This window comes from Ursus americanus, chromosome 15 (assembly GCF_024610735.1).
Source record: "Ursus americanus isolate L20-20 chromosome 15, mUrsAme1.1.p, whole genome shotgun sequence".
NCBI classification, from domain to species: Eukaryota; Metazoa; Chordata; class Mammalia; order Carnivora; family Ursidae; genus Ursus; species Ursus americanus.
The window spans coordinates 23,733,910-23,753,289 of NC_142141.1; the positions used below are offsets into that span (position 1 = coordinate 23,733,910).

The 19,380-nt window shown below is 53.4% G+C and overlaps 1 protein-coding gene across 2 annotated transcripts in view; it reads left to right on the forward strand.

Annotated features, from left to right (window-relative positions):
- ANXA6 (annexin A6) overlaps nt 1-19,380 on the forward strand; it is a 49,372-nt gene that overhangs the window by 20,001 nt on the left and 9,991 nt on the right. For both annotated transcript variants that reach the window (XM_045815268.2, XM_045815269.2), the window contains exons 7-20: nt 442-521; nt 2,353-2,409; nt 3,241-3,334; nt 3,759-3,854; nt 5,021-5,079; nt 6,121-6,243; nt 7,313-7,371; nt 8,982-9,060; nt 10,712-10,793; nt 11,992-12,086; nt 12,706-12,819; nt 14,925-15,015; nt 15,726-15,805; nt 16,365-16,418. In XM_045815268.2, the coding sequence (XP_045671224.2) occupies nt 442-521; nt 2,353-2,409; nt 3,241-3,334; nt 3,759-3,854; nt 5,021-5,079; nt 6,121-6,243; nt 7,313-7,371; nt 8,982-9,060; nt 10,712-10,793; nt 11,992-12,086; nt 12,706-12,819; nt 14,925-15,015; nt 15,726-15,805; nt 16,365-16,418 (1,163 nt within the window). The remainder of the gene's footprint in view (nt 1-441; nt 522-2,352; nt 2,410-3,240; nt 3,335-3,758; nt 3,855-5,020; nt 5,080-6,120; nt 6,244-7,312; nt 7,372-8,981; nt 9,061-10,711; nt 10,794-11,991; nt 12,087-12,705; nt 12,820-14,924; nt 15,016-15,725; nt 15,806-16,364; nt 16,419-19,380) is intronic.

Here is a 19,380-nt window from a genome sequence, read left to right on the forward strand (position 1 = left end):
TGAGGCGAGAGTGGTAGAGGGCAGGGCAGGATCACACAGTGCCTTGCAGGCCAAGAGAAGAGGTGATGTTTGATTCCAAGTTCAGCAGGAAGCAGAGGAGCCCGTGATTGGAGAGGGCTTTAAGAGTCACCCTTGTTGCTGTGGATTGGAGAAGGAGGGGAGCGGAAGGAGGGGAAATAGTTAGAAGGCCGTAGCCATCATCCAGGTGGGCGACCACAGTACCTGGAGTAGGATAGCACAGGTGGGGATAGAGAACGTGGACAGATTCCGTCTCGGTGTGTCAGGGGTCAGTGCAGAAACCTGTGAAGATACACCCTGGGTCTTTCCATGACCAGCCCGGAGACTGGGTGCTGGGATCATATTGGAGGCAGCAGGGACCTTTATCCTGGATTCCCAAGATCTCCTGGGGATGGGACTAGAGCTTGCGTTCCTTCCCTGCAGCCTATGAGCGAGACCTAGAGGCCGACATCATCGGTGACACCTCTGGCCACTTCCAGAAGATGCTCGTGGTCCTGCTCCAGGTTGGTCCACACTGGGGTCCTCCCGGAAGCTCTCTACCAGAGTGCAGGCAGAGGGCTGTGGGCACCTTCCGCCTCTTGCCCCAGACGGGTGGCCTGTGAGGGGTTCCTTGGTGGCTCCTTAGGTGTAAAGTCCTCATAATCTGTGGCCATTCCCCAGTTGCCCATTTATCCTTGAACTTGAGATGTTCTCTCTCTCTCTCACCTGGGTATAGAATCCGAACACCCAGGGGTCTGCTGGGTCACCCCTGGTTTGCACAGGCAGTCACCCGCATTTCCCTTTGCACACATCCCTCCTCTTTTGTGCCCAGGAAAATTCCTCCCCTGTGACCTCCGTCCTCTCTTCACACCCACCCCTCCCCCTCCTCTCCAGGCCTCCCTCCTGCCATTGCTTCCCCAGCTGTGGCTGGCACGGCTGGCACGTCCGCAAGTCACCAGCAGGGATATGGCATTTCTGGGGCTGCCTGCACTGCGTCTCCCACAGCCAAGCCCTGCCGCTCCTGTCTCCCACCCCCAGAGACATAAAAAAGGACCATGAAGAGACTGTAGACTGGCTTTCATCTGCCAAGTTGTTTTTTTTCCCCCTTGGTTTTCCTACACAATGTGTTTTAAAAAAAAAATACTTTGAGTTAGTTGCTAACATTTAAAAGTGGGGAGTTTTGCTCAAAAGCCAGTTTCTAGGTTCTTCTGAATAATGGAAAGTTCTGGTACTGGCAGGCCTGCATTTTGTATGGCTACAGGGGGCTGGAAAACATGCCCCACCCCGCCGCTTCCCCTTCACCTGCCCGGCTCCCTGGAAATCTCCGGTATTGAGCTCAGGCATTGAGCAGTTTCAAGCCCCAGCTCCAAGGGCCACGCTTGTCGGAAGCTTTATATAGACATTAAGCCACTTCTTTGTTTCTTCACTTCCTTCCCTCCCATACACAATGTACCCCAGCTGCTCCCTGGTCTTTTTCTCCATTGCCATAGCAATCCCTGTCCCGTATTAAGCAGCTGGGGGATTACCAGAAACGTCAGGAATGGGAAAGTGTGACCTTTGCCCCCATGTTCAAAGCCATTTGTTCTGGAGAGTTCCAGCTCCTTCTCAACATCTAGCACCAGGTGGGCAGTGCCGCAGCATGCATTGTCAATGTGCGGGCTCTGTCTGTTGAAGCTCAGTCCCCAGGAGAACCAGGGGCTGTGAGATCCTGAGATGCACACTCCAGGGAGAGGAGGAGAGAAGCATAGGCCTGACCCGTGCCCGCGGAAGCACGATGCCTGCTCGGGCTGGCCCCGTCCCCTACGAGTTCCATCCTTTGTCACGTGGGGCACAGGGTGTGGGTGGAGCAGCAGAAACACCAGTAGGATTTGGAGCTTTCCCTGCTCGTGAGCTCGGATCGCAGGGCCCACGTCTCAGATCCTCCCTGATGAGTTGTCTGGTTAAGGTCTGGGAGCCCCCCGTAGAAGGCAGATGTGCAGACCCTAGCCCTGCACTGTCATTGTTGGTAGGCATCGTGAGCCCTACCGGGACTTGAGCAGGGTCCTGTTCTCAGGACAGGCTCTGGCTTGCCCTGGGATGGGGCACCTGGTGGGATCTGGGTCATTCCCAGGACTCCCCTCTTTGGTCCCAACTCCGAGGATGAGAGGAAAAGCCAATAGGAGGGACCCTATGATTCCCCGCAAAATAGATGCTTCGGTCTTGATGTAGGGGCAGCTGGGGTCACTGCTCCAGGGCACATCTGGGCCACTACGCTTTCTCTACCCTCCCGGTCTCCACCCCTGGTATCCACGCCTCTGCCCCAACCCCCACCCCAGCTCTGGTATTTGAACCCTGTGTCCCTGTGTCTCTGCCCAGGGAACCAGGGAGAAGGACGATGTGGTGAGCGAGGACTTGGTACAACAGGACGTCCAGGTAAACCAGCACAGACCGAGGCTTCTTGGGGTACAGCAAGGGAGCCCCAAGAGGGGGGAGCTTGGGGATCCTGGGAAGGGCTGGGCGCCAAGTAATTTGCATCAAATATCAGAAATAACTGACTCACAGCCAGCATTTTATACAGTGCTTTGTTGAAGAAAGGACTTAAGTTGTCTTTCAAAGGTACACAACACATATAAAGTTGGTGAGATCTATTTGGGAGCTTTTATCATTTGTTCCTTTGTTTATTCAGTTAATTAATGTGTGTTGAACACCTGCTATGTGCCAGGCACTCTGCCAAGCACTGGGGAATCACTAATGAATAAAATCAGACAGTGCTGGGAGAAATAGGCCTATATGGATCGTACAGACACCTCCTCTAGGGATATAGCATTACATTCCAGGTGTTTTGGGCCCCACTATGCACGAGACACTGCAGGGTAGATACAGAGACTGCTAAGACATAATCTCTGTCTTTGAGGAGCCCATGCCATAGTGGGGAGACAGGCATATAAAGAAGTCATTATAATATACAGTAGAGCAAAGCAGTAAAGAAGCAAAAAACTATAGGAGCTGAGAAGAGGGAAGGAGAGGAAGAAAGAGAATTCTGCCTTGGGGACATCAGAAAGTGCTTTGAGAACAAATGAGACATTTAATCTGGGCCTTGAAGGTTGAGTAGGAGTTTCCCCAGAAAGAAAGGAAGGTATACGGGTGTGTGCAAAGGTCCTGAGGCTACCAATTACTGGTATGTTCAGGGATCCAGCAGCAGTTGATAAGTGTGGCCAGCGAGTTCTGTCTTCTTTCAGTGAAGTCCTTCCTCTTCCCCTTCAGGACCTGTACGAGGCAGGGGAACTGAAATGGGGAACAGATGAAGCCCAGTTCATTTACATTTTGGGAAATCGCAGCAAGCAGCATCTTCGGTTGGGTAAGTTCCAGAGAAGAAAGACCTACAGCTGCTCCCTTGGGGTTGTGCCAAGAACTCCATTCTTTTATCCTTTTCTGCTCATGGAGCAGGATAGTTACTTCATCTACAATGCAAGTACTAGCCCTGATTTTATTGGATGGTGGTTTGTGTAGTCCCTCGGCAAAGTCATTAACAGGGTGCTCAACCTTCCCATCTGAGTGCCAGTCCTGTCTTCATGTTGGAGTGCGAGGTACACACGGTCCCTCACGTCATACGTGGCATGACGGCACGGTGGCTCGTGGTGTGTGTGACTTCGCTGCCAGCTAGCCCCTCAAATACCGGCTCTACCTTCACTGGGGGCGCTCAGGTCCTGGCCTCCCTTTCTGAGGTCCTGGTTTCTTCTGCGTGCTGGGGCACTCTCCACATCCCTGTCTCTCCGACCCAGTGTTTGATGAGTATCTGAAGACCACCGGGAAGCCGATCGAGGCCAGCATCCGAGGGGAGCTGTCCGGGGACTTTGAGAAGCTGATGCTGGCCGTGGGTACGTGCTCACCTTGCATTCCCAGAGGCTTCGAGGGATTCTGGGATTCTGGCCCAGGAACAAGAGGCCAAGAGTGGAAAAGGGGGATTATATAGTCTGGAGGCAGGAAGGAGAAAAATCAGACGGGCAGTGAATTCTGTGGGTTGGCCAGGGCAGCATGAAGTCAGGGAGGCAGGGAATGGAGCCTCAGGCACTGACTTCCTGCCGCTCCCTCCCCCCGGTTTGTGTGGCGGGGCGGGGTAGAGCCGAGGGCCTGGGCTCGGGAAAGAACCGGCAGGAGAGCAGACTGGTGTAGAGCGTGTACTGTGTGCCGGGTGCTGTGTGGGGTGTTTGATCTCTAAAAACACACCCGGGGGTGGACATGAGCTCCATTTCACAGATGAGGAAACCACATCTCACAGAGGCTGGGCCACTTGCCAAGGGGTAGTTTGGTCATGACTTGGGGGTCTTCCAGGAACGGGGCATGCCAGGAGCAGAGTAGTCAGTGGTGGAGTCAAGATTCAAACCCAGGGCTTCTCCCAAATCTGCTGTTGACGTGAAGCAGTCCCCGTCCTCGCTGGGCTTCAGTTCCCTCATCTGATAAACGGGGGCGGGGGGAGGGACTGCCTGACCCAGAGGCCCTTACAAGCTGGACATTGTGAGAGTCGGTGTGTCCGAGACTGGGCTGGGTTGTATGCGTGTTGTCTGGGGGAGAGCTCGATCCCCAGCCTCATCCTCCTGCCCAGAGCCGGCCCTTCCCAACTTGGTTTCAAGCAGTCAGGTTCTGGCCTGCTCTGCTGGCAGGATCCAAAGTGATGTTGCTGCCCGTACCTTTCTGCTACAGCAGGATCTAAAGAAACACCTCTCCCAGCTCCACCCCCAGCACTACCCCCACCAGGCCCGGTTCCCTGCAAACCCCCCAGAGGACTAGAAAGATGAAGTGGATCTTTAAGATACACAGTCCACATTTCAGCAGCCCAGTTCCTGATTTCTTCATGCTCTGGGTGTGCCTTACAAGCTGGGGGGGGCAGGGGGGGCGGCAGCCTCAGGGTATCGGGAACCTGGGTTCTTCCTGGATTTGCATTTGGTGGTCCCCAAGGGGTTAAAAAAAAAAAAGAAGGGGTCAGGCCAGCCCAAGCCATTCTGAGGCAGCCAGAATAACTCTACCTCTTCTTCCCTCTCCTCAGTGAAGTGTATCCGGAGTACCCCAGAGTATTTTGCAGAAAGGCTCTTCAAAGCCATGAAGGTGTGTGGTGGGGTCGCTGGGAATGAGCTTGTGGGAGGGGCTCTCTGCCCATCCCCAGGGGACTGTAGAGACTCTCCGACCAGTCTGTAGGGCCCCCTGGCCAAAGAGAGCCCTCAGGGGATTGGCCGCAGGAGAGAGTGATGGCCTTTTTCCCAGGTGAGCTCCCCCGAGCCTGGGACGCTGTCCAGTCGCACACCCATCCACCCCCACCCAAATACCTGCCCCGACCTCATGATTGGTCACAGGGAGTTAGGACAGCCTGCACTTGATTCATCCATCCAGATGGGCTGGAAACCCATACATTTCAAACGTAGTAATTGACCAGAATGGTTCTGTACGGTGCACTTTGGAAGATATTTATCATTGTCTCCTAAGGCTCGTGCTATTTATCCCTGTGACCCAGCGACCCTGCTCCGAATGTGTATGTGAGAACTGTGATTCCCACTATGTCGCACACAGGACGCACGGAGCCTGACGGTCATTCCATAGCACAATGGGTACATGAATACGGGGGCCACAGACCCAAAGCCCGGGAGCTCAGGCCTTCCCGGCCCTGGCTGACCATCTCACAAGGGCAAGGGAACTGTGGCCCATTCACTGTCCTTCCGAGCGAGGTCGGGCAGCTCAGCCTGGGAGAGAGGGTGCCTGTGTACGTGCATTCATACGAATGTGGCAGTATTGTCTGTGTTAGGAAAAAATTAAAAACAACCCGATGTCCGTCAGGAGTAGCAAGAGAAATAAATGCGAAGTGGTATAGTTACAGCGTTCCAAGATATGCACACGTACACAATCTGTGCTTAGAGTCACAACGTTATGATAAAATTATAAGGGAAACCAAGGACAGGCCTGATGTATGAGGGGAGGAAGGAAATCAAAGCAAGGGGGACACATAGGGAGCTTCTGGGGGAATGGCAATGTTTTGTTTCTTTTGTTCTTAATTTTAATGTTCTATCACAAAAATTGTATTTTCAACTCAGCTGGGGGCTCTCAGCACTCCGGCCTCCTCTCAAGTCCCTGTCCAAAAACCCACTTGTCTTCCAGGGCCTGGGGACTCGGGACAACACCCTGATCCGCATCATGGTCTCCCGCAGTGAGCTGGACATGCTTGACATTCGGGAGATATTCCGGACCAAGTATGAGAAGTCGCTGTACAACATGATCAAGGTGAGCGGAGCTAACAGGCTACAGAGAGGAGCAGAGGGCTTGGGAACCACTCCCAGGGGAGAAGAACTGTCCCAGAAAGCTCGGAGTCTCTTGGGAATTCCAGGAGCCCCTGCCTCGTGGCACATTCAGGGAATGTGAGACAGTTCAACAGAGAAGCAAGTTGCCTGGTGGTGCTGGTGAGTCATGAAGCTCCAAAGGAAGGCAGGGCTGGGTCAGGAAGGGCATGCAGGCTGAAGTCAGGGTGAGGCCTCCATCCCAAGGGCAGTGAGAGGTCAGGCTGCAGAAGCCGGGAGAACTCTTGGCCCCGGGCCGGGTGATCTGTGGATGACTGGGGTGTCCAGCCCGTGACACTTGGCGAAGAGACAGATAGAGAATTGGGGTTTTTTCTCTTTTGGGGGGCAAGTGAGATAGAGCTTTATGAGTCCAGCCATGTTCCATACCCTGAAGTATGTTTCCAAAGAGGAATTTTGTAGGCATTACATGCAGAAATGTTTCATGGGAAATATTTGGGAAAAAACGAGTATAAGTAAAGACAAGCCAGTGTGTTTACTTCAGAACTTCTCACAGCCTTTAATATGTTAAATCCATCATGAAGCTCCAAGAGGGGTATAAATACACTACATCCATTTGTTTGGGTTTGGCATCTCCCGGTGTTTTCGCTCATGGAGCCCTATTTTCACGGACTGTTTCACGTGGGAGGGCCCGGCTGGGATTGTCCGGGGGTAGTGGTGTGCCGGGGCCGGCTCGCAGTGGCTCCCAGTTTGGTGCAATGTTGGTAGCTTGAAAGTACCCCTTGTTGGACGTATTTACAGCACAGAGATTGCTAGATGTGACAAATCAGGGCTTTTTCACTTGTGCCCCCCCCCAAGAGCCGGTTGTGAAGTGCTCACCAGCACACAAGCGTTTGGTGGTCTCAGCCACCCCCAGACCGGAGGGGAGTCCGGGCTGCTAGGAATATGTGCAGCCTTCTCCGGCCTTCCCTAGTTTGGGCTCTGCAGAACCTCCCCTCCTTGTCCGAGGGGAGCCCAGAGGTGAGTGAGACATCACCTTTCTCTCTCTCCCCCTGCAGAATGACACGTCTGGCGATTACAAGAAAGCTCTGTTGAAGCTGTGTGGGGGTGATGATGAGTAAGTGGCCCCCGGGCCCCAGGCTGGAGGGAGTGGCCCCCGGGGGTGGCAGGCCTGGGCCCTCGTGGCCTTCATCCTGACAGATGGATGGATTGGGTGAGCTTGGGGAGTCCTCGGTGCCAGGAGCTGCGCACAGGTGAACGTGTGTGTGTGTGTGTGTGTGTGTGTGTGTGTGACGGGAATGTGCACTCCCAGACGGAGGTCTGTGCTCCCGTGCACTCAGAAAGTCAGTCTGGGGGTGTGGACTGGGAATCAGAAGGGGGGTCCAGGCCCTGTTACCTCATAGCCGCTTCTCAGTGTCATCGTCCGCTCTACAGAAGAAATACGGGGCCTGCTCTGCCTGCTCCTTTATTCAGCGTGTTTGTCCCAGGCACGTGCTGCGAGCAGGCCTCATGGGGGAGTCCTGGTGGAGCCCCCAGCCCAGTGAGGCAGACGGACCAGGGCCTACCTGTGGGGCCGACCTGGGATGGGGAAATTGTGTGTGCCTGGGAACGCACAGATCAGGGCACTGTGCCAGACTGAGGGAGGCTCCTGGGCGTAAAGAAACAGAGGCCTGAGGAAGATGGTGAGGAAGGGGAGGAGGTGAAGACCCGGTCTGAAAGAGAGTGGTGGAGGAAAGGCCGAGAGATGGGCAGGTTTCAGCCTGGTTCATTTCTGTCCCTGACACCAGGGAATAGAGGAGGCTGAGAGGTGGGCAGGGCCTGGGGGCCTCCTGTTGGCAGAAGAACCTCTCCTGGGGGTAGTGGGGAACCGTGGAAGCGGTGACACTGGGCATGACTTGACCAGATTTGTGTGCGAGGAGGGGAGCGACGGGTCCTCTGATTTTCCCTCTCGGAGCTTTTAAGGATCCAGTTAAGTCAGGGGTATGAGAGCCTCCTGCTAACCTTTGACAAGTGTCCTGGGGGCTGACTTCAGTTCACAGAAGTTTCCTCAGCATCCCGTACACCCGGGTGCTTTGCAGGAGGGGATATCAAGGTGACATGGCCGTAAGCTGGTCACCGACTTGTTTGAGAGGGGAGATGTGGAGAGAAATCATTCAAATCATGAGGAAGAAAGGGGAGGTCAGAGGATTCGAGAGCTCCTATCCTGCATGGAACTTGGAGCCATGAGGGCTGCTGGGCAGAGCCAGCATGGCAGGGGGTCTCAAGAGACCGTAGAAGGTTCTCAGAAATGGAGGGGAGGGCTCTGAATGGATGAGGCTCGAGAGAAGGTAAAGCTAAATGGATTTACTTAAAGTGTGTGGCTGTGTGTTTATGTGTGTCCATGTGCATACGTGGCTCTGTGTGTGTCTGCGTGCATGTGTATACGTGGCTGTGTGTGTCCGAGTGCGCGTGTGCTTATGTGGCTGTGTGTCCGTGTGCGTGTGTATACATGGCTGTGTGTGTCCGAGTGTGCGTGTGCTTATGTGGCTGTGTGTCCGTGTGCATGTGTATACGTGGCTGTGTGTGTCCGAGTGTGCGTGTGCTTATGTGGCTGTGTGTCCGTGTGCGTGTGTATACATGGCTGTGTGTGTCCGTGTGCGTGTGCATACGTGGCTGTGTGTTGTGTGTGCGGAGTGTTGCCCACGATGACGTTCCCTCCTATCCTCTCCCTAACCCCCTCCATTCCAGTGCTGCTGGCCAGTTCTTCCCGGAGGCAGCGCAGGTGGCCTATCAGATGTGGGAGCTTAGTGCAGTGGCCCGAGTAGAGGTCAGACCCTCCCCACCTCCTGCTTGACCTCTTGACCACAAGCTTCCAGTCTTCTGCTCGCACCTTCCTGCTGCTCTGGTTGGCACCCAGCTGCCCCCTGGCGGCCAACCTGAGACGTTGGTTCTCACATCTGAAGCTTCCTTGTCTTCCAGGAGTGATGAGTTGGGGGGCTGGCACTCTGATGTGGGCCTCTGATTCCGGCATTAACCTCTACCACGCGGGGAAGCGCTCTGGCCCACTAACTACTAACAGAGCTTGCTGAATGGAGACATGTCTGGTTCTGGGGAGGGGCCTGTGTCATCCTGGGTCAGTTGGCCTTTGGAGGCAGGAGAACGTGGAACAAAGGGGCCCTCCTTGGTGCACTGGATGACTCAAGGCTGTTCTGACCATTCTGAGACCCCAGGTCCACAGAAGTACTTGGGCCAAACCATTCCAGGAACTAGTAGCACTTGGTCCACGTGAAAATATTTGGAGCCTTGCGTTCTATCTGTTACTCACGGAGCCATTTTTGGCAGGTCCCTACCTCTCTGGGCCTCTGTCTCCATCTTTAGAATGAGGTGTTAGGCACAGCAAGCTCAGTGCCTTCCAAGGGCTCTTGAGCTCTGATGTTCTAGAACAGCGTTTCCCAAATCACAAGGCAAGAACTCTCGTTGCACATGAGCTTAAATTGTGTAAGAAATGAATTCGTTTGGGTGGAGGGAGCCTCCATGGCCTTCAATAACGCGGAAGCTCACATAGTGAGAGGGCGACTCCTTTCCGATTGCATCCACCTTCCTCATTCTGTCAGAGAATCCGGTTTGCCGCCACACTCGCTGGCTTTCCTCTTTCACAAACAGCTGAGAGAGCTAGCTTCAAGTTCAGAGCTTTTGACAAGCAACAGCATCTTGTGAAATTGGGTGGTATTTGGCAACACGGTTTTTTTCTCTTTATTACATGTATTTTTATGGCTTGTCATCTGTGGATGGCACATAATACCAATTGTCTCTTTATGATAGTGATACAAAATTATTTTTATTCATTCATTCATTCATTTAGCAAATATTTTTTGGGTGCTTACTTCCATTGTAGGCACTTGGGATCTATCCAAGAACAAAATAAACAACACTCCTTGCCCTTTAGGAGTATTTAAATATGCTTAAAAATGAATGCATTTCAGTAAAACAGAAAAGAAGTTGCATTAAGTAAAAACATTAAGAAATAGCACAGGGTGTATGCAAATAGGGAAACACTGAGAACCCCACTTAGGAGTGACTGAAATTTGGGAGATTCTGTTCTGGTATTTCAGATATTTTGGTTGCCTTTTCAAGGGGAGGGGCTCCTGAAGAGGCAGGAGGGCCTTGGGGACAGGGCAGGATTCTGAGGGACCGGGGAGGCCCCAGTGCAGCTAGGACAGAGCTGACTCCTGGGGCAGGAGGCTGGCTTGACCAGCACTTGCCCTGCTCCCGGACCTGGGTCTGTCTCTTCTCCCTCTCCCCTTCTCAGCTCTAGGGCAGGGGTCTGTCTGCTGTGCCTTCACCCCTGCCTCTTTCCCCTGAAGCTGCTTGGTTTGGAGCTCGTGGGGAAAGCTTCCCCTCCCTTGCATGCTCCTCTCTTGGCCGGGCCCCCGGGGGGGCCTCCGGACACCTGCTGAGTCTCTTTCTGCTTCTTGCAGCTGAAGGGAACCGTGCGTCCTGTGGACAACTTCAACCCTGACGCTGATGCCAAGGCACTGCGGAAGGCCATGAAGGGACTTGGTAAGGGGACAGGAAAGGGGCGGGTCGGCTTCTGGGGCAGCAGGTGTGGCAGGTTGGCCAGTGGGCCAGGCAGGAGTGAGAGCTGAGGCCTCCAGCTAGGGTCCACAGAACGAGGAGGGTCCTGGCTCCCTGAGTCTAGGGAAGGAGGAGTGAGGGGGGTTATGAGGAACTGGGCACAAGCCCTTCCTAGAGACCAGGGTGTCCCCAGCCTCTCAGGAGCAGTCTCCTGGTGTAGAAGAAAGTACTAGGTCTTAAGGCCTGGGTTCTCCCCCTGGGTTTGCCTTAGACTTACTGTGTGACTTTGGGCAGGTCCTTCAGTGCCTTCGCGTGTCCATTTCCCCAACTGGAAAATAAGAGATACGGACTCAATTCTGGGATGGGAGCGCGCCCCCTGCTGGTTCCCCCTTCAGGGCCTCCATTTAGAATTAGTGGGAAGAACTACTCTATGGGCGGATGCCCTGTTCTCAGAAAGACCAGCGGGACGGAGAGCCGAGGTTTGGCCTCCATCACTCCTCCCTGCCCACCCCCACCCCCATCTAATGAGGCCTTGGCTTAAATCCTCCCCCTTCTGGGCCTCATCTACATTTGTCACTTGGGAATGATAACATCCACTGAGCATATCTAGGACCGTGAGATGACAGGTCCTTTTGAAAGGTAGAGTCCTGTTCCGGGTCTGAGGTTGAGGGCATTAATCTGAGAGGCCAGAGGTGGTATCCTGATGTCTTCCAGAGTCGACCTGCACCAGTCAGAAGGACTTGGGCTCTAGCTCCTCGGGAGTTGAAGAGAAAGGACACGGGTCCCTGTGGGATTTAGATTGCCAGTTTGGAAGGATCCCGTAGTAGCTACTTGGCCTGTTTGTGGTGTAGGTGTGGAAATGGAGCCTCAGGAAGGGGCAGGACTTGCTCCGCCACGACCAGAACCAGGGCTGGATCAGAGGCCCTGACTCTCACCGCAGGCAGGGCTCTCTGCTCCTCTGGGGGTCGTCTTCTCAGCAGTGACCTGACCGAAGGCAGTGCAGGGAGGAACCTGGGCAAAGTCAGTGGCGTGGGCCAGAAGCAGGGCTCCTGCAGGCCATTGGAGCTCTAGCCGGCTTCTGCCCTGGCAAAGATTAGTGCAGCCCATGGCGGGGTGGGGGGCCGGGAACGTGGGGAAGTGGGCCCCGGGCCTTCCTCTGAGCCATGCGGCTTTGGTGATTCAGGAACTGATGAGGACACCATCATCGACATCATCACGCACCGCAGCAACGCCCAGCGGCAGCAGATCCGCCAGACCTTCAAGTCCCACTTCGGCCGGGTGAGGCCTCAGCCGGGCCCCGCCCTCACCTTCTTCCCCAGGGCTTGGCCTGTCACAGCCAGCTCCGTGCAGCTGGGCGCCTGAGTCTTCGTGGCCCTGGGGCCCCCCGCGGTCACATGTGCTTGGAGGATCTCCCTCATTGGTTTTGGGCTGCCAGCAATGCATTCTCTCCGTCCCCCAGTTCCTTGGGATCAACACCTGTGGGAATGGCTCAGCATGGGGCGGAGATGAGGGGCATGAGTCGTTTTCATGCAGCATTTTCTGGATCTCGATGTTCCAGAGGCTTCAAGGCCCCAAGGGGGAGTGTCAGTGATTATTATGGCTTTATGTTGAACTGGCGAGTTTCCCCAGGGTGGGAATGATGTCCTTCAGCCCTGTCCTCTTTCCTGTCCTGTCTCCTTGTCTCCAAGGAGAGCGGGTCTTCCTGCGGCTTGGGTTTTTTTTTTTCCTGCCTCCTTTGACGTCTTCTAAATAGTAAACATCAGCAAAGACAGACACGGGCTCCCACTATGCCCTGCATACACATGGAGCCGTTTCCTCATTCCGCGTCTCCTCCCTGTCCTGGGTCACACGGGAGCACGTGCTGATGTTGGCGTGACCTCAGCCCTGTTCCTTGTAGGACTTGATGGCTGACCTGAAGTCTGAGATCTCCGGAGACCTGGCGAGGCTGATTCTAGGGCTCATGATGCCACCGGCCCATTACGATGCCAAGCAGTTGAAGAAGGCCATGGAGGTATGGTGGGGGCACCAAAGGGATGGGGTCCAGTCTGCAGGTGTTGGGGGGACATAGATGCTCCCCACAGGCCCAGGTGTGGGTTGGCTGTAGCTCCTTGGCAGAGCCCTTCCCACGACCAATTCAAACCAGCATGAGCACCAAAGGGGATGTTGGTTCCTATAACTGAAAGGTATAGGACTCCATCTGGTTTTAGACGTGGCTGGAACCAGGGGTTCAAATAATGTTATACGGACTCTTGTCTCTCCCCTACCTTGGTTGTCTCTTTTCTGTGGTGGCCTCACTCTCAGAGAGCCTTTCTCCTCATGGTAGTAGGATGGCTTGTGTATGTCCTACCAGCGAGCACCTCTGTTCCTTCTTCCCAGGAGTTCCACCAAAGTCTTGGCTTCTGCTCTGGTTGATTCAAGTGAGGTCACACAGTAATGAGTGGTGTCAGAGGGATCTCAAGGAACAGCTAGAGGAAGCAAGATGGCTCTGGAAGGGAAGCAACGGCAGTCAGAGTCTGTATTCTAGTCAAGCTTGCCACTAGCTCACTGTGTGATGTTGGGCCCTTACACTTTCTAAACTTCCATGCCTTCAGCTGTGAAGTGGGGGACGATCACCCCTGCCCTTCAGGCAAGGTCGCAGGTGAAGGGCACTGTTAACTTTGAAGACCAGCCCTTGTGATTGATTAGCAAGAAGGGACGTGATATCCCGGCCCAGCTATTGCTGGAACCGCTTTGCTTCCCAAGGCACCAGCTGTATGGGGCCCCTCTCCGTCATCAGAGCATAAGGTGACCCATCCTGGGCTCAGCTCCTTGTCTCATCAACCCACAAGGCAAGGCTATTATTTTGTCCCAGTTTTACAGAGGAGGAAATTCAGGCTCAGAGCCTAAGTCACTCAATCAAAGTCACAGCATTATGAAGTTTAACGGCTGGGATTCAGACCAGCTCTGTCTGACTCTGGAGCCTAACTTGACAACCACATGGGACCACTAGGGCTTTGGGCCCCTGGAGGATTCTGAGAAGAACAGACATTCCCTGGGCAAAGCAAATTGAGGTTCTCATCCTTTTAAAATGCCTAGGCAAAAAAAAGCAAAGGATTTGAAAACACGGAGGTTAGACGTTGGAGGGCCCAGTGAGCTAACCTGACCCAACTGTTTCCATTCCCACAGTTTACAAATGGGAAACCGAGGGAGGCTCAGTGCACCTGTGAGCTAGGGGAAGGGTGGGGCTAGACCCTGGGCCTTAGGGTGCTCTGGGGATCGGGCTCTCCTCCCCACGTGCCTGCTTTGAATAAAGCGCCTGCGAAGATCTCCGTCAGCCTCAGTCTCCGTCAGGTCAGGGCACCCACGGACTGGGCGCCCCGCAGGCAGTGACCTCTAAGGGCAGTGGACGTGCCTTACCTGTTTTTTACAGTTGTGGCTGCAGTGGCTTATGCAGCAACTGGCACATTGCAGGTGTTTAACAGACATTCAAATCCATCGATCTGTCTATCTCCTTCACCTCCCCCCCCCGCCCCAAAGTGAGGACCTTTGAGTAGCTGTTTCCCGGAGCTGTCTCAGTCCAGAGGATCTGACGTGTCTGTCCCTAGATCACTCCTCAAACGCAAATATCAACAAATACAGCATGTTTTCCCTTAAAGCACAAAACCTTTTTTTCTTCTGACAAAATAATATGTGAGAAAATCTACACAGAGCAAAAAAGAAGAAACAAGAACTTGCCTGTGATCCTTCGCCCACCCAGAGACCACAATCACTGTTATACTGTGATGCATGACCTCTGTTCTTTTTATATACTTACACATAAATATTTCTATTCGGATACATATGTGTGTATGCCTTTTAATATACACATGCCTATAGACCCTATATTCTTTTCTTTTTAATTTTTGGTCCAAAGCAATTCTCATGGGAGGTTCTGGAAATCTTGACAAACTGGCATGTTCCGCCCTGATTGTGCTGTCTCTGGTCTAGGGGTAAGGAGAAAGTCCAGGAAGGCTTGGTGGTCTGAGCGTTTGCCTCCTGGGTGGTTCCTTGAACAGGGGCCTTCTTGGCCAGGGCCCCTCAGGTCTCTGCATGGGGGTAAGGACTGTGGTTCAAGTCTTCTTGGTCTTGACATTCTAGGGAGCTGGCACAGATGAAAAGACTCTCATCGAAATCCTCGCTACTCGGACCAACGCAGAAATCCGGGCCATCTGTGAGGCCTATAAAGAAGGTGGGTATGGGACGCCCCGGGCCCAGTACCACTGGGAGGTGGTGAGAGAAGCACCACCTCACCCCACAGCTCTGCCCATCTCCCCTCTCCCGGGCACGAGGCTTTGATAAGCCCTGGGTATGCCCAGCCCTGTGTCCGAGGAAAGGGTACCCCAGGCAGAGAGTCCCGCCTGGAGGGGAAGAGTGAGAGGAAAGCGTGTCCAGGCTGCTGGCGAGCAAGAGGGCGGCCTCCTGGGTGGGCGGCCTCTGCAGTCACTCTGGGCCCTCAGTCAGAAGGCCTGTGTTTGGTCAGAATGTTGTTTTGAAGAATCTTAAGTACCAGTCAAAAACATTTAAACTTTTCCCCTTGTAAGCAGCTCTAAAATGGGAGAAATTTTGAGCGGGGGAGGGACATGGCCAGAGCTGTGGGCAGAGCTTATGGGTCTGGCACCTGTCCTACGGGAGGGAGGGTAGAAGATGGAACACAGGGTGGCCAGGAAGCAGGAGAGGAAGGATTCCAGGAGCCCTCAGCTGGGACGGATAGGGAGGTGATGGACTGGGGCGTCAGTGTGTCAAGACCCACTGTGGCATCACTGGGTGCTGACAAGAACCAGCTACAAACTCCTACATCCGCACCAGCCCTGCCAGCATGCTCTGGCTCAAGTCTTAAGCTTCTAGAAGCACCCCCCCATCCTTAGCCAGCAGCTACCCCACCCCCTTTCTCTGTTTCAGACTATCACAAGTCCCTAGAGGATGCTCTGAGCTCAGACACGTCCGGCCACTTCAAGAGGATCCTTATTTCTCTGGCCACGGTGAGTGAGTTCATGGCCCCAGGCCCACCTGGCTCCCTGGGGGCCTGAGAGGAGGGCAGGGAGCTAGGAGCCCACTCCTGATGAGAAAAGGGTGTCCTCTCCATTTGCCTTCTCCGTCCCACTGCTGAAGCTGTGACTGGCTCATGTAAGGCCTTCTCCCGCTGTTTACTTTTCGAAGCTGGCTTGGTGCCACCTTCTCCAGGCAGCCCTCCTTGATGGCCCTCAGCCTGGGCTTTTTGGGCCCCCCACTGACAGGACATGTGGGCGACCCACATGTTACCCGCAAATTTCCTTCACCATCGCTTGTATTCCTACAGCCCAGATGCTAGGCCCTGAGCACAGTATTGAAGCTCCCTGTGTCTGAGTCACCTTGGGCTGAGTGCCTTCAAATGTAATATTCACCATGGCCTCCCCTGTGAGGGCAGGATCATCGTCCCCATGTTATAGCTCAGGAAGAGGGTTCAGAGAGGCAGAGTGGCTGAGCCAAGGTCCTGTGGCTGCTGAGGGACAAAGAGGGTAGATGTTTGGGGACTGACCTTTCTCGCTGGTCTTGCTGCAGGGGAACCGCGAGGAGGCAGGAGAAGACCGGGACCAGGCCCGGGAAGATGCTCAGGTGAGAACCGCCCCCTCACGTGGCTCCAGCTGGTGTCTGTCCATGCCAGGCCCTGGCTGTCCAGGAGTGGGGAAGGCTCCTGGCAGGGACATGGCTGATCTAATTGGTGACTCCTTAGATTCGTGGACCCCTTGCGCCTCTCTGTCCTTAGAAGTGAAACTTTGAGTATTTTCACAACTTTCAGGAAGATTCTCATGAGTGTGGTGCTGGTCTTACTGGCATTTCCTGTGTGAAGAGTAGGCTGAGAGCCCCCAGACCTTCAGAGCTGGAAGGGACTTACAGATCAGCCAGGTCAAACTCCTATGTTACAGTGGGAAAATGGAGGCCCAGAGAGGGGGAATAACTTCTGAAAGTCACACAGCAAATCAGTGGCCTAGGTAGAATTGAGCCAGAGGGAGCAGGTCTGGGAGCTTGCTGGAAAGGGGGCCTGGGTGCTAAAGGTCTCAGTTTATTATCTATAAAATGGGACCTAGATTGAAGGAAGTGTTCTGAGAGAGCCTAGAAAGTGAGTTCATCAAGGGCTGGGATCTTTGTTTTGCTCACTGATGTATATCCCAAGTGGTCACATGGTCAGAACTCAGTAAATACTTGTTATTAAATGAATAAGGGAGTCGGGGGTTCTCTTGGGTCCCTTGGCTGCTCTGTTCCTGATATGCTCCTTAGGCTGGGAAGCTTGAGGTCTGGAGATGGTTTCTCATGGAGGCTCAACAACCCCAAATCCCCTAAGGGTCCTTGTGGTTGGGCAGTCCCTCCTCAGGCCATGTGCACTGTCCCCACTCCCCTGTGCCTTGCTCCCCGCACCCTGTGGCCTGGCCCAGGTCCAGGTGTTGGGCACAGACACCGCCAAATGCGGATCTGGCCCCCTCCCTTTACAGTTGCTGGGTTGAAAAGAGCCCCGTTGGGTTGGGAGTGGAGGCACCAGCTCTGTGCCCTGCTCCACTGGTAGGAAAGTGTGGAGTGTTACAGCAGCATCTGAGCTGGAAGAATCCTGAGCTAGAAACCCAACAGTTTACTATAAAATGCGTACTAAGTACTAAGCATGATGCTAAGACTGTTTTATACTTTATTATTCCCCCTTTTTTACTGGAGGAAAATGAAACTCCTATCCAAGGGTATAGTTTCTAAGTGGCTGTGGTGTGATTTGAACCCAGGCCCGCCTGACTCCAAAGCCTGTGTTAATACTATTTGATATCCTCCAGGACCCAGTACAGCAGTTTCCCTGCAGCGTCCAGACCAGGTGGCTGCTGCTTTCCAGTGTGCAGCCCCCGGTTTGGAATGCAGCTGTCCGAAGCTGCAGGGCTGCATTGAACTACGGTTTTCCAGCTGCCTGTGGGTGTGTTCATGAGGGCTAGCCTGGGAAGCCACCCTCGAGGGTGACCTGTTGAGGCCACGTTTCATTCACTTACTCAACGTATATGTATTAAGTACTACTATTAATATTTGCAGTAGTCTCATTGCACCCTTGAGGGTCTTTGAACCTGGCTTCCTCCCTAGAGCTCACCCCAAATCCATCCTCTACCCTGAAATTCATCCCCTAGGGAATGCTTCCACCCTGGGCCTACCTATGAGGCTGTGCTTCTGGTCATTGCCAGCAGGGGGCAGTGGTGAGCTGCATGGGCAAACACTTGTAGGCGAGAAGGGGTGAGAGAGAACCTGGGCGGCGGAAACAAGGGAGCCCTGCCCAACTCAGCTGCCTGTCCAGATTCACAGATGCTGGACTCTGATTAGTCTTAGTATGGACTCATTTTCCTAGAGCCAGAATATTCGGTTTTGAAAGTAAGACATATTCTTTTGTAGAAAATCTAGAAAATAGAGACAAGCCTAAATCAATCAATCATTCAATCCATAACCTACCAGTGACAGCCATTGTTAATATTTTGGAATATATCACTCTAGTTGTCTTTTTATGTGTATATATAAAAGTGCATCCCTGACTTAGAACGATTTAGAATAATTAGAAAATAATATTCCATGAATACCGTTCATACTATTTTTAAAAACCAACGTCACTTAATGCCCATGTCCTATTCCACTTAAGAAGCTGCTACCAAGCTTTATTTCAGCAGCCCTCTTCCTGGTCACCAACTCTTCCATCATACGCAGGAGTGTTTTCCTTAGATGGGTTTCTCGAGGTGAAATGGGAACGCCAGAGGAGAATGTACACAGAAATGGGAGGCGTTTGACCTGCAGAGCCGGGTTCCTCCCGGGAGGATAATGCACCGCAGGACTTGGCACCATCTGTGTCACGCTTCCTCCTTCCCACTCTCTACCCTGGGCGTCCAGCACACCCCCGAGCTCTGGGAGGTCCAGGTCTGCAACCACAGTGCGTACGGGTGTGCGGTGTTCGGCTACCATCCCACAGGGATCGCTGACCGCTTCCCTTCCGCCCTCGGTGCTCCAGTTTGAGCAACAAATAACATAGGCAGTCTAATCCAGAGGGAAGTGGAGACCTGTGGCCAGTTTGGGATGATTTGATCCCCAGGCCGTTATTTTTTAATATAATAGTTTTGTTGAAATAGAATCCAGACACCTGTTACCAGCCCATGGAAAACACACACTCTAGTGCCTTGTAGCACCGTGACAGGCGCGTGCGGCCATCGCCACAATCAATTTCAGAACGTCTCATCACCCCCAAGGAAACCCTGTACACGTTCCTCATTTCCTCCCTGCTCTCCAGCCCTGGGTAACCACTAATCTACTTTCTGTCTCTGTAGGTTCACCTATTTCATATAAATGGTGGCCTGTAGTACGTGGCCCTTTGTGACTGGTTTCTTTCACTTAGTATTTCCAACATTCATATTTAGCCTGTATCGGTCCTTCTTTCCTTTCCGCCGCCATAATATTTCGTTGTATGTTTATATCACCTTTTGTTATCCATTCATCAGCTACTTGACTTTTGGGTGACTTCTCAAGAATAATGCTGCTTGCTATAAACATGCGTGTACATGTTTCGTGTGTACGT